At 48.4% G+C, this 14378-nt stretch overlaps 1 protein-coding gene across 1 annotated transcript in view; it reads left to right on the forward strand.

The window, feature by feature from the left end:
• Window positions 1-3038: 3038 nt before the first annotated feature.
• Window positions 3039-14378, forward strand: part of JMY (junction mediating and regulatory protein, p53 cofactor) — a 28594-nt gene continuing 17254 nt past the window's right edge. Inside the window, exons 1-2 of the mRNA XM_069963034.1 lie at window positions 3039-4117; window positions 10120-10293. Of these exons, the coding sequence (XP_069819135.1) occupies window positions 3470-4117; window positions 10120-10293 (822 nt within the window). The 5' untranslated portion in view covers window positions 3039-3469. The remainder of the gene's footprint in view (window positions 4118-10119; window positions 10294-14378) is intronic.

A 14378-nucleotide genomic window follows, 5' to 3' on the forward strand; every position in this document is an offset into this window, starting at 1 on the left:
ATATATATATATATATATATATGATACAATATCTGCTCATCTACATTTCTTGACAGGCTCAACCTATATTGAAAGAGAATTTTTAGTAAAAAATGAAAAACAACATATGTGAAACTGGATGTAAATATAATCACATACATGACTGACGCCACATTTTGCAGTGTTATACAGGCAATGCACCAACATCTGTCCCTGCTCACTCCCCCATCCTTTACGATGCCCATGTGCCTTAAAAGAACATATGGACAAAACTGGATTAGTAGTCTCTTTCCTGTGGATCAGTGGACACTTTGATTAGTTTTTTTTCTGCCAGTTTTTGATGGCCTGAATAGTGTAGCGTGCTATATAGTAAAAATAGACACGCTCAGCAAATCATTTGAAATCCATCATGGCTGCTAGAAAACGATAAGCATCTTTGTGTTTTAGTTCTACTCCTGGTTTTGGTAAAACTGCAGTATGGGCCGGGTTAACATCACTTCAATTTAATTGGAATACGCGCACATTCGGGTGTATGTGCACTCCAATTAGCCATAGCAGACAATGTAAGGTATGGCAGGAGCCGCACTTTACATTGTGTGGTTTATTTTGTGCAGCTGCTGTTCACTAAATAGCAGCCACACAAAACAGACATGGCAGTTTTCTCTGTGACCGCACGGAATCCCAGCTGCAGTGTATACAGTTTGTATACACTGCGGCTGGGATTCCTTAAGGGTAAATGTGATCGGCCACTGTGATTATACAACAGCCGTTGTTACAAACCTGCAACAATGAATGTTGTTTAATTAAAAAATACATAGTGTGAACGAAAACTTATTCTGTTTTATGATGTGTTCTCGTTTTTGGAACTGTGTTTGTTCCAGGTTTAGCTGTGAGCAATAGGTATTTGTCATGCTGGCCAGCGAGTTCCTCTGTTGAACTGGAAGTTGGGGTCTTCTTTGATGCAAACCCGCAATGAGACCATAATGGGTGCAAAACCCATTGGATGCAATGGGGGGGTCAGTCGCATTGCGACCAGGAGACCTGGACTTCTCGTTTAACAGAGGAACTCACTGGCCAGCATGACAGATACACTTGTCTAGGTATAAAAAACATGCCCGCTTTCTTCCAGAAACAGCAACACTCCTGTCTTAAAGTGGTTATCCGGCGCTACAAAAACATGGCCACTTTCCCCCTACTGTTGTCTCTAGTTTGGGCGGGGTTTTGAAACTCCGTTCCATTGAAGAAAATGGAGCTTAAAGGGGTTATCCAGCGCTACAAAAACATGGCCACTTTCTTCCAGAGACAGCACTGCTCTTGTTTCCAGCTTGGTCGGGGTTTTGCTGCTCAGTTTCACTGAAGTGAATGGAGCTTAATTGCAAACCGCACCTGAACTGGAGTCAAGATTCGTGTTGTCTCTGAAAGAAAGTGGCCATGTTTTTGTAGCGCTGGATAACCCCTTTAAGTTTGGGTGTGGGTTTTGCAGCTTAGTTTCATTGAAGTGAATGAAGTATTTTTGTAATAATGAGGACAGGGATGAAAACCTTTTAGAGGAGGGGGTATTACTTTAGGTTTGCTTCTCTACAGAGAGGAAAAGGAGGTTCAGCACAGAGCACCTTTTATAGTTGATGCTATGTCTGCACACTCAAAGTAGGGGGTGCAAGTTGAAGCGATTATCATGAATACAGCAATATTAACTGCACACCAATTTCCATTAATTTTTATATTATGCACTTAAAAGATTTTTTTTACAGTATCAAACACAGGTAGCGAGGATTTAAAGTGACTGTACCACCTTCCCAGTGGGAAGAAACCCCAGCCCCTCCATGACGTGACTTCATTAGAAACTATGGAACCCTATTGGTGGTACAGTCACTTTAACATAAGTTTTAGTGTACCATATCACAGGGTGTTTCGGTCATTTACGACCTTTGTCAACATGGTATACGGTGCTCAAGAGATTATAGGAGACACTGTGTGTGGGACCTGCATAGGAGTAAGTGATGCCGGCCGGCTATCATCACTTGCTCCTATGCAGGTCCCACTCACATTAGTGGCAGGACATGGGTCAGAGCCGAGTTTACAGGTTCCAAACCCTGCCATACTTCAGCTTGTGTGTTACACTAGCTCCAGCCAAATCCTGTTATTGAACTGTTTAAAGCTTTACTTTCACATAAAAAAAAGGAAAAAAAACTTTTGATATGGCGCATATTGCTGGGGTCCGGGATGTGTAGTAATTGATCGGTCAGGATGGCACAATGCCCTGTGGAAAAAAACAGTATGGGGGGGGGGGGGGGCTGATCTCCTGCCGGAAGAGAAAGTTTCTCCCACTAGATTTTTTGAAAAAGATGGATCCTTTATCTGAATGACGAGTCCCTTCCTCAGGCATGGGGACACATTGCTCGGGGGTTTGCTGTCACTGATGGTCTGTGTGCTTTACTACCCGGACTGCTGCTCCGAGTCGGCCTGCATTATAAGTCTATGGCCCCCTGTCCTGCAATCAGATGGACTGAGTGTGGAGTCAGGGAGTGAAGTGCCCAGCCGTGTGCTTCTCCTGGCTAGGTCTAAAGATCAATGAGGGTCACAGTGCTGCAAACCCATCCAATAAAAACTTCTGACAACTTTTCTGAACACTTTAAAAGTTTTTTCGTTAATAAAAACTTTAAGAAAAAAATGTCTTTACAGGCACCCCAAGCACTATAAGGCTGAGCACTGTACAAGGTGTACCCCAGGAAAACCATAACCATCTATGGTGCCAGACAATGGAGTATAAGACCCAGTGCCATAACAGCTGTGACTGCAGAGGACTACAAATCCCAGCCATCCCACAGCTCTTCTCCTCTGCTCTCTCTGTTAGTAAATCTGGGCCAATGTGACGTCACTAAAAACCTATCCAGCCGACTTGTCTGCCGCTCACAATGGCTGACCACACAGAACAATAGACTGAGAGCAACAGCAGCAGAGGAGGCGCTACGTGCTGGTCACATGACCGAGCTCCGACTCTGAGCATGCGCGGCAGAGCACGGGACACGTGCGCATGTTTACGTTCCTTCTCACAGGTCGTGACGTCAGCACCGGCCTGACAGCTTTGTTGTCTCTGTCGTCCGGAGAAGGGGAGGTCGCTGAGGGAGAAAGAGGAGGAGGCTAGCGGCGGCGGCGACGACGACGGCGAGCTGTCCGGTCGATCGCTATAAGACGTAATGCGGGTGAAAGTCGAGGAGGTCATGCCGCAGACAAAACGGACGAGGGCGGCAGGAAAAGAAGAAGAACGGGGCCGCTGCCGGGCGACCGTCAACAAAGCGCCCAGTCACGTGACCGCCGAGCAGCGCGGCCGCTGATGACAACAATAATAATAGGGGCACAAGTGTAGAGAGATCCGGCCGCAGACAGCAGCAGCGGGCGCAGCGCCACTCACAGGGATCCATCCGCCGCAGCCGCGCACGTACACGAGCTAGTCCGCGGCGGATGAGCAGAGAGCTGCCCCGGCGGCGACATGTCGTTCTCCCTAGAGGACACGCTGGAGTCGGACTGGGTCGCCGTCAGGCCCAATGTCTTCGAGGAGAAGGAGCGCCATAAGTTTGTCTTCATAGTGGCCTGGAATGAAGTAGAAGGCAAGTTCGCCATCACCTGTCACAACCGGACTGCGCAGCGGCAGCGGAGCGCCGACAAAGGGGGCAGCAGCAGCAGCGGCCGGAGCCCCTCCAGGAGGGAAGAGCCGGATGGGGGCAGCCCGGTGCGGAGGGACACCCCCACGGGGGGGAGCCCGGCCCGGGAGCCGGAGGACGAGGACTGCAGCTGGGCCGGCCTCTTCTCCTTCCAGGACCTGCGGGCCGTGCACCAGCTGCTGTGCTCCGTCAGCGCCGAGCTGGAGCCCTGCCTGCCCGCCTTCCCCGAGGAGCCGTCCGGCATGTGGTCCGTGCTGTTCGGGGCCCCGGAGCTGGGAGAGGAGCTGGTGGAGGAGCTGTGCGGCCGGCTGCAGCACTACCTGGGCCATGCCCTGGACACCTGCGGATGGAAGATCCTCTCCCAGGTGCTGTTCACCGAGAGCGACGACCCCGAGGAGTACTACGAGAGCCTGAGCGAGCTGCGGCACAAGGGCTACGAGGAGGCGCTGCAGCGGGCCCGCCGGAGGCTGCAAGAGGTACGGAGGTTACCATGGCGACCAGCGGGGCCTGGTGCGGGAGAATGCAGGGCAGCTGTCACCATGGCGACTGAGTGAGGCCTAGTGCAGGAGAACGGAGGGGAGCTGTTACCATGGCGACCGAGAGGGGCCTAGTGCGGGAGAACGGAGGGGAGCTGTTACCATGGCGACCAGCGGGGCCTGGTGCGGGAGATTGCAGGGGAGCCGTGTTACCATGGCGACTGAGTGGGCCCTAGTGCGGGAGAATGCAGGGGAGCTGTTACCATGGCGACCGAGCGGGGCCTAGTGCGGGAGAACGGAGGGGAGCTGTTACCATGGCGACCAGCGGGACCTAGTGCGGGAGATTGCAGGGGGGTTGGTTACCATGGCGACTGAGTGGGCCCTAGTGCGGGAGAATGCAAGGAAGCTGTTACCATGGCGACCGAGCGGGGCCTAGTGCTGGAGAACAGTGGGGAGTTGTTACCATGGTGACCGAGTAGGCCTAATGCTGGAGGTGAATGTTACCATGGAGACCAAGCAGGGCCTAGTGTGAGAGGGTAACTTACCATGGCGACCGAGTGGGCCAGTGCGGGAAGATGGAGGGGAGCTGTAACCATGGCAACCGAGCAGGGCATAGAGGGGAGCTGTTACCAAGGAGACCAAGCGGGCCTAATGCTGGAGTTGAATGTTATCATGGAGACCAAGCAGGGCCTATTGTGGGAGCGTAACTGTAACCATGGCAACCAAGCGAGCCTAGTCCGGAAAGATGGAGGGGAGCTGTTACCATGGCGACCGAGCAGGGCATAGAGGGGAGCTGTTACCAAGGAGACCAAGCGGGGCCTAGTGCGGTAGATGGGGGGAGCTGTTACCATGGAGACCGAGTGAGGCCTAGTGCTGTAGGGTAGAAGGGAACTGTTACCATGGAGACAGAGCAGGGCCCAGTGCGGGAGAATGGAGAGGAGCTGTTACCATGGCGACCTAGCAGGGCCTAGTGCGGGAGAATGGAGAGGAGCTGTTACCATGGCGACCAAGCAGGGCCTAGTGTGGGAGGATGAAGGGGAGCTGTTACCATGGCGACCGAGCAGGGCCTAGTGCAGCAGAATAGATAGGAGCTGTTACCATGGCGACCGAGCAGTGCCTAGTGCAGGAGAATAGATAGGAGCTGTTACCATGGTGACCGAGCTGGGTCTAATGCTGAAAGATAAAGATGAACTGTTACCATGGAGATTGAGCAGGGCCTAGTGTAGGGTAGCTGTTACCATGGCAACAGAGTGGAGCCTAGTGTGGGAGGGTGGAGGAGAACTGTTATCCCTTGCATGCTGTCACAGCCAGTACCGCAACTTCCCTGCATGCTGTCACAGCCAGTACTGCAGCCCCCCGCATGCCCTAACAGCTTTGAAGTTGTAGTTTGGTAGCAGTTTATCTGTATTTTATGACAGCAGGAGGGGGGTCAGAAATCAGAAGCCCCCCCCCAGCCGTCTCCCGCGTATAGAGGCCCCCCCGGCCGTCTCCCGCGTATAGAGGCCCCCCCGGCCGTCTCCCGCGTATAGAGGCCCCCCCGGCCGTCTCCCGCGTATAGAGGCCCCCCCGGCCGTCTCCCGCGTATAGAGGCCCCCCCCGGCCGTCTCCCGCGTATAGAGGCCCCCCCGGCCGTCTCCCGCGTATAGAGGCCCCCCCGGCCGTCTCCCGCGTATAGAGGCCCCCCCGGCCGTCTCCCGCGTATAGAGGCCCCCCCGGCCGTCTCCCGCGTATAGAGGCCCCCCCGGCCGTCTCCCGCGTATAGAGGCCCCCCCGGCCGTCTCCCGCGTATAGAGGCCCCCCCGGCCGTCTCTTGCGTATAGAGGCCCCCCCGGCCGTCTCTTGCGTATAGAGGCCCCCCCGGCCGTCTCCCGCGTATAGAGGCCCCCCCCGGCCGTCTCCCGCGTATAGAGGCCCCCCCGGCCGTCTCCCGCGTATAGAGGCCCCCCCGGCCGTCTCCCGCGTATAGAGGCCCCCCCGGCCGTCTCCCGCGTATAGAGGCCCCCCCGGCCGTCTCCCGCGTATAGAGGCCCCCCCGGCCGTCTCCCGCGTATAGGGAGCCCCCCGGCCGTCTCCCGCGTATAGGGGCCCCCCCGGCCGTCTCCCGCGTATAGGGGCCCCCCCGGCCGTCTCCCGCGTATAGGGGCCCCCCCGGCCGTCTCCCGCATATAGAGGCAAATTAAGCTGCATTTACTTCAATGGAACTGAGTTTCAAAACCCCACCCAAACTGGAGACAACAGTAGGGGGAAAGTGGCCAAGTTTTTGTAGCGCTGGATAACCCCTTTAATTGCAAACCGCACCTGAGCTGGAGACAAGAGCCATGTTGTCTCTGAAAGAAAGTGGCCATGTTTTTGTAGCTCTGGATAACCCCTTTAATATAACCACACAAGTACTGAGGAAGAAGCTGCTGCCAGACACCTCTAGTGGCGGCTTATCCCTACTGATTACCACCAGGGGGAGGGTCTGAATAGTCAGCTGACAGACCTGATGTGTATGGTTGCTGTAATAATGGAAAACATATAAGGAGTTGGACTGTTTTCCCATCCTCCCCGGGGTTACATCATTGTTTACTTCACTTTTAGATTCCATTAGACACTAATTTGGGTCATAAGACTCGGGGCCAGGCTGTTTATTTCTCTGTAGACGTAATAGCGAAATGTATAGAAAACCATCTGTTCAGCCATGACACTTCATTCTACCTTATTACATAATGTGCTATGAACTCCATATGCCTCCATGCGTGGAAGTGACATGTGATGTAACCGGAGCCTTAGAGAGTAGCTGGTATATGGACAGCACAGTGACGTCTAGTGTCTCCATATTGATCCTCCTCCCTGGGCTCCGCTTTCATTCTGTGATCCCTTTTTGTCTCTTCAATAAATCATTAAGAATCCTCTGTGATATTTCCAAGAAAAGAAATCTGCGAGGGTCTCAGTAGTACAGCCTGTCATAGTGTATCGTCTAGTCCGCAGCCTAAAGCCTAAAAGCAGATCCTGTGCTGAAACCCTTAGTAAACAATAGAGGTTCTGTGCCATCAGAGCTGCAGTGTAGGACCCCGAGCCCCCCCTTGTTTGGGTATAACATGGGCATTTTTCCCACTGTCACTAGAATAGGTCACACTGTTTACCGCTCTTCTGAAAGATCCAAAGTTCATGATAGAAAATAGCTGGAGGGAAGTTATTGTGTAGCTCCGGCAGTGTTCCTGTGAGCTCGCAGCTTCTCATACTTCAGCCAGTGCTTTGTGTCCCTCATCTAGTGTGTGCGGCTAATGCGGTGCCCTCAGAACAGAGCGGGCACTGTAACCAATTACTACACGCTGCAATGAGCCTGCCAGAATTGTTGGCTATTTGCATGTTGTGTTGGCAGCTCGCTCAGTTCATATCAGTGGCACGTTTATCATGGAGGATTGCACTGAGATCACAGGCTTAGCTCATGCCATGTCCTCTAGGTTTATATGGTGCTTATTCACATTACTTGATCAGCAGCGTTCCCCAACATGTCTCTTTACAGCTGTTGCAAAACTACATCACTGAGATGTCTTGCCATGCAGGGAAATGTAGTATTATAAGAGCTGGAGAGCCGAAAATTGGGCAGCGCTGCTGTAAGGGGCCTGCTGAACTCTTGTCTGTTACAACTACTTTTCCCACACAGCTCTGCTCAGATTTTTCCTCCATAATAGACTTGATCAGCAGCCAGCAATAGATGTTTTCCGTAAATATATAAATGCACTTAAAGGGACACAAGAACCAATGTCAATTATTTCCATTTGTTTTGATGACGGTGACATTACTGGCACGGAATCAAAAACCAAAAATGGCTACTGCTGCCATGTCACATATCTCATGGTCTGATGGCCTTCGGAGATAGGATAGGTGTTCTAGTCATTTACATTGATAACCTATGCCTAGGATGTGCCATCAAAGTCCAGCGTTTGGCACCCCACCCGTGGGCAGAAGGAAGAGGCCTTGAAAGTTCCAGCAGGTACTGCAGCTCAGTCCCAGCATAGTAATATATGTATAGATGAGCTGCTGTGTATATTGCTGAAATTCACACAGCGGTATAGTAATTCACAGTGCGGGTCTGTGAGATTTCCTGGAAGTCCATATACTGTTTGCTTTGACTTCTTAAAGGGGTACTCTGCCCTTTAAAATTTTATATATGTTGCTGCCTTTATATAGAACATAATAAACATCCTATTCTTACCTCACCATGCTCCCCTGGGATCCCCCTGCAGTGCCTTCAGGCCCACCACTGAATGCTTCTTTCTCCTGCTCAGCCAATCACTGGCCGTAGTGATGTCCTGCTTCAGTCAGTGATTGGCTAAGCGGGCTGTCACTGCCGAGACAAGTCCATCTTTAAAGTGGTGGTGGGATCAATCATCCAGGACCCAAAGATGCGTCAATGGACACTGGGGAAGCACAGAAAGGTAAGAATAGGATTCTTATGTTCTCCCCAAGGGCAACAACATATAAAAAATTTAGTTTGAGCGGAATATCCATTTAATTTTAGCACGTGAATGCCGCTGATCAGAATTTGTGACATGGCAACAATTCGGTTAGAAGATACACTTTTAACAACCCCTTTAAGCCTTGTTAATGTGTGGCATATTTTCTATAACAAGGTGCAATGCAAGCCAAGGAATATTTTTAACATGCAGTAGAGAAAAAAGAAACATTGCAGCATGTCCTATAAAATCCACTGTGGAAATCTGTAATCCCAGTTTGTAGTGTGTGCTTACAATTGAAAGAAGCAAGGGAACACTGGTTATGGAGATGACACCCCCCCCTATCTGGTATGTCTGTAGGTACCATGCACATGGTAGAGTCATGCAGTGCTGTGTGCCTCTGTACCATTCTCCGCCGGGTGACACATCAGCCAGGCACTGTTTTGTATAGAGGCAATGCTTCAAGAGAAGAATGCTACAACACTGCATGTCAGATTTATACTAAATCCAAGTGAACAGGAACCCTCAGAAGCTTGCGGGACTACAGAAAGGCCCCCTGCTCCTCTATGGGTGCTCTGTTATAGCTCTGTACATAATGTGGTCGTGTTTATGAGTCCTCATAGACCTGCCCTTTCAGTTAGATAATCAATAGTAAAAGCCTGTAAAATCCTCTCATAAACATGACCTGCTTGCTTTGCTTTTAGTTCAACCACTTTTTAATGCTTTGTTCTCAGACATGATATATATTGAAAAGTACGGCGCAGATTCAAAACAGCACCAGATTTGGTCAGAAAAGTTCTTAGACTTCAGTAGACACCATGGTACACTTGTCACTGACTGACCAGTCCTATCTGTATCGTCTCTACATATTTTTCTGAGGTCTTTGAGTATAGGCTGAAAAGTCTTGTCTTACAGAGAGTGGTCATATATTTAAGGGCCGATGATTTGTCCATGGTATTCTATAACATTGTGTTTGGTAGGATGTAGATTCATTAGATGACCAGTTGTCAGTGATGGGACAGACTGCAGAGCTGTATGTGTGAGACAGTAGCAGCGCTCCATACTAGAGGACTGTAAGCCCTGTGCGCTGCCATATGTGCTGTATAATAGAATTATTCTTCCCTAGATGTAATGTGCTGTGAGGAGGTCTGTTATGAGCCCATTGATCCATCCATATGTACAGGACAGAACCGTTATGCAGCCATGTGCATGAGGCCTTACAGTAATCTCGCCATCTGTACATAGCAAAGCCGAGTGCACCAGGCTTTACAGAACTTGAACACTTTGTCATTAAAACTTGCAGCCCTTCAGCTGTTGCAGAACTACAATTCCTATCAGGCCTGGACACTGCACAGCCAAAGCTTTAGCTGTCCGGGCATGATGGGAATTGTACTTTTACAACAGTGGGAGGGCTACGGGTTTGACATTCATACATGTGTATGAATAGGATGCTTATCTAGTACTTTAAATGTGGTAGAAACCTGTAGCCTTAAAAACAGAAATGTTTATTATGGGATTATTATTTCTCTGCCCTAAAAATATATATTTATTTCCTTGTAGTTGTTGGAAAAACATAAAGCCACAGAAAACATGGTTGATCTCCTGGAGTTGTATCAGATGGAGGATGAAGCGTACAATGCTGTTGTAGAAGCCACTACAGAATTTTATCAGTACTTGTTACAGCCCTTCCGAGACATGAGGGAGCTGGCCATGTTACGGAGGCAGCAGATCAAGGTATTCCTTTTTCAGATTTTCTATCCCTATAGATTCATAAATGGACACTTTGTTAGTTATAAAAAGATAGTGGCTTCTATCCATTGCTGCCACTGTTCATGTAATTTCAGGATTTAAAGGGGTTGTCCAGCGCTACAAAAACATGGCCACTTTGCAACCTACTGCTGTCTCCAGTTCAGGTGTGGTTTGCAATTAAGCTCCATTTACTTCAATGGAACTGAGTTTCAAAACCCCACCCAAACTGGAGACAACAGTAGGGGGAAAGTGGCCATGTTTTTGTAGCGCTGGATAACCCAGTGCCACAAAAACATGGCCACTTTCTTCCAGAGACAGTCCCACTCTTGTCTCCAGCTTGGGTGGGGTTTTGCTGCTCAGTTCCATTGAGGTGAGTGCAGCTTAAAGGGGTTATCCAGCGCTACAAAAACATGGCCACTTCCCCCCTACTGTTGTCTCCAGTTTGGGTGCAGGTTTTGAAATTCAGTTCCATTGAAGTAAATGGAGCTTAATTGCAAACCGCACCTAAACTGCAGACAACAGTTGGGGGAAAAGTGGCCATGTTTTTGTAGCGCTGGATAACCCCTTTAACCCTTTAAGGACATGGCCCATTTTCGTTTTTACGTTTTCGGTTTTTCCTCCTTGTGTTTAAAAGGTCATAGCACTTGCATTTTTCCACCTAGAAACCCACATGACCCCTTATTTTTTGCTTCACTAATTGTACTTTGCAATTACAGGCTGAATTTTTGCATAAAGTACACTGCGAAACCAGAAAAAAATTCAAAGTGTGGTGAAATTGAAAAAAAAAATGCATTTCTTTTATTTGGGGGAAATGTGTTTTTACGCCATTCGCCCTGTGGTAAAACTGACTTGTTATGCATGTTCCTCAAGTCGTTACGATTAAAACGATATATAACATGTATAACTTATATTGTATCTGATGGCCTGTAAAAAATTCAAACCGTTGTTAACCAATATACGTTCCTTAAAATCGCTCCATTCCCAGGCTTATAGCGCTTTTATCCTTTGGTCTATGGGGCTGTGCGAGGTGTCATTTTTTGCGCCATGATGTGATCTTTCTATCGGTACCTTGATTGCGCATATACGACTTTTTGATCGCTTTATATTACATTTTTTCTGGATTTGATGCGACCAAAAATGCGCAATTTTGCACTTTGGGATTTTTTTGCGCTGACGCCGTTTACCGTACGAGATCAGGAATGTGATTAATTAATAGTTTGGGCGATTACGCACGCGGCGATAGCAAACATGTTTATTTATTTATTTATTTGTTTACTTTTATTTAAAACCTGGGAAAAGGGGGGTGATTCAGACTTTTATTCGGGGAGGGGGCTTTTTACTATTAACAACACTTTTTTTTTTTTTTTTTTACACATATACTAGAAGCCCCCCTGGGGGACTTCTAGTATATACACTTGGATCTCTCATTGAGATCTCTGCAGCATAGATATGCTGCAGAGATCCATGAGATCGGCACTCGTTTGCTTTCGGCTGCTGCAGCCGAAAACGAACGAGTGCCGAGCCGAGGACGGCGCCATCTTGGACGCGTCCCCGGCCGGCATCAGTAACGGAGATCGCTCCTCTGGGACAAGGTCCCGGAGGAGCGATCTCCCCCGCTAGACACCAGGGAAACGTTGCCTCCGGTAATCGGAGGCAGCTGTCAACTTTGACAGCTGCCTCCGATTAGCTAATTAGCGGGCACGGCGATCAGACCGTGCCCGCTAATAGCAGCGGTCCCGGGCTACTCGCGGCACCCGGGATCGCGGTACTTCAAAGCGGGGCCGCCGCGCGGCCCCGCTTTGAAGTGCAAGTGAGGACATATGACGTACGCATACGTCCTATGTCCTTAAGAGGTTAATTGCAAACCGCACCTGAACTAGAGACAAGAGTTGTGTTGTCTCTGAAAGAAAGTGGCCATGTTTTTGTAGCACTGGATAAGCCCTTTAAGCTTGAAGCTAACGAATGTGTCTGTGCACCCATATCTGTGTGCAGTGTAAAGAGAAAGAAGAGTACGTCCTTCTCAGGGTCGCGGAGTGGACCTGGGAGTCTGGTCCCACTATTATATTACAGGTTATCTGTTTTTTTTTTGTTGTTTTTTTTTATCATAAATAAAATAAGTAAATTAGTGGGGGTCTGAGCACTATAGCCTATTCAGAATTTAAAGGGCCCCATAACAGAATGTTATAGTGTTAGGAAATGGAAGTTGCACCATACATATGAATGATGGCATAACAATATCGGAAAACCAACATAGTATCGCTAGATTGCAGAAAGCCACCAACGTGTTACTCAACTCAGTACAGTGAGCGGGCCCCCAAAACTGCTGGGCCTCATAGCAGCTGCTGTAGCTGTAGATACACCCATGAATGCACTTCCCGCTGCCTTCTGACTTGTTTTTCTGCTCAATGGGGGCTGCAGCGTTCTATGTCCAGGCAGATCCATTATAAATCTATGGGGCAGCCTGGACAGAGATGGATGACAGTAGGGAAGCTGCTCTCTGCCTTTTCTCTTGATCCATGAAGGTCTCAGCATTGAGACTCCCATAGGACTGGATATATCCGCTAGTGGATTATCTCAACCAAAACTTTTGACGTGTCCCTGTGAAGTTTTTTTTTTTTTTTTTTTTTTTTTTAATTATTTTTATGACAGTGCCCGTTTAAAGCCAAGTGGCCAAATCCGTATGTGATCAGTGCCTGATACCTTTTTGTCAGACTTACTCCCCTGACTTGGAGGTCCCTCATGGTGTGACAGGTGCCGTTCTAGGTGATTTGCCTACATCGGGTATTGTTCAGCTATACACTCGCAGTTTATTACTGACATTTGCTCACCACAAATTACAGTAGGGAAGCATCCGTAAGGCAGGTTTTCTTACATCTTCGTCACATCACGGTTGGTGCAGCACTGAAACATGAAGTTGATGGCGCTTAAATAACAGAAATCTTGTTGTTCAGCTTGTAGTCACACCTTGCAGGTTTGACTTTGCACCTACAATAGTAGGTAATTATGGCTGAAGGTCATAAATATTTTCATGGTATGGCAGCTTTTGAGGCATTTTGGGATTATTTTCCAGGTAGCAGAGTAAAAGGTCAAACAGTTGGGGCGTCTATCATCCTGGTGTAAAGAATATACAGCTCTATGTAGACTTCAGATGTGACAGAAACCTCCATTAAGGTATCTTACTCAGTTGTATATGGTAGCGTTCATCTCTCTATTTCTGAACATGACTCAGAGAAGAATGATTTGTTTACTTCTTCACTATGAGAACGTCTTTTTGCCTTTTCCCTTAAGATACACATTGTAATCTCATTATATAAGAAATATGGGCCTTGCTCTGATCGGCCTAGTTGTGTCAGGTAGTTCTAGCCTTTGATGTCTCATTTCCTGTCGATGTGACTTGACAACGTGGGCCTGATTTCAGAATGGCATATTCAATTAAAATTCTTTTACATCTTTGGAGAAGAAAGCAGACAAATAACTGTGTCATTCTAGAATTACACATATCAGAAGGAAACCTCTTTGCAGTAGATATATCATGTACAGTGCACTCAGACCTTTAATTTGTTACTTAAAGGGATTTAAAGGGCCTTCCATCTCTCCATTGAACTCTGTGCAGCCTACAGCAGCTGCAAAACTAGTGCTACGACACTTGTCCACCTCCTAAGCCATGTGCTTTCTTTTTAAGTCCCCCACATATTTTTTCATTAGGGCATATGTTAGGGTTACAGATTTTACTACAGTTCTCACCACTGTTTCTGTCCATGCCAGGTATTTGTGCTTTGTATTGGACGCAGTGCAAGAATAGATTCTAAATATAGTTAAATCCTAGTGCTGTGATTGACAGCTCAGGTAAATCTCCAATTCCAGCCCTTATAACCCCTAGATGCCCTGGTAAACAGTGATGACGGCATCTAAGGATATAGACAGAAGTATGGGAACCTGCACCTGTCCACAAGGCACATCTGTCTGTTACTGAGATAACCTACAAGTTGAAGCATCCAGTTCTGTGAGCAGCAGCGTCTCCCTCCTCTGTGCTGGGCCTTGTATTCCCATTCAGTCATCTAGTGTTATCA

Source organism: Dendropsophus ebraccatus, chromosome 3 (genome assembly GCF_027789765.1).
Source record: "Dendropsophus ebraccatus isolate aDenEbr1 chromosome 3, aDenEbr1.pat, whole genome shotgun sequence".
Taxonomy (NCBI): Eukaryota; Metazoa; Chordata; class Amphibia; order Anura; family Hylidae; genus Dendropsophus; species Dendropsophus ebraccatus.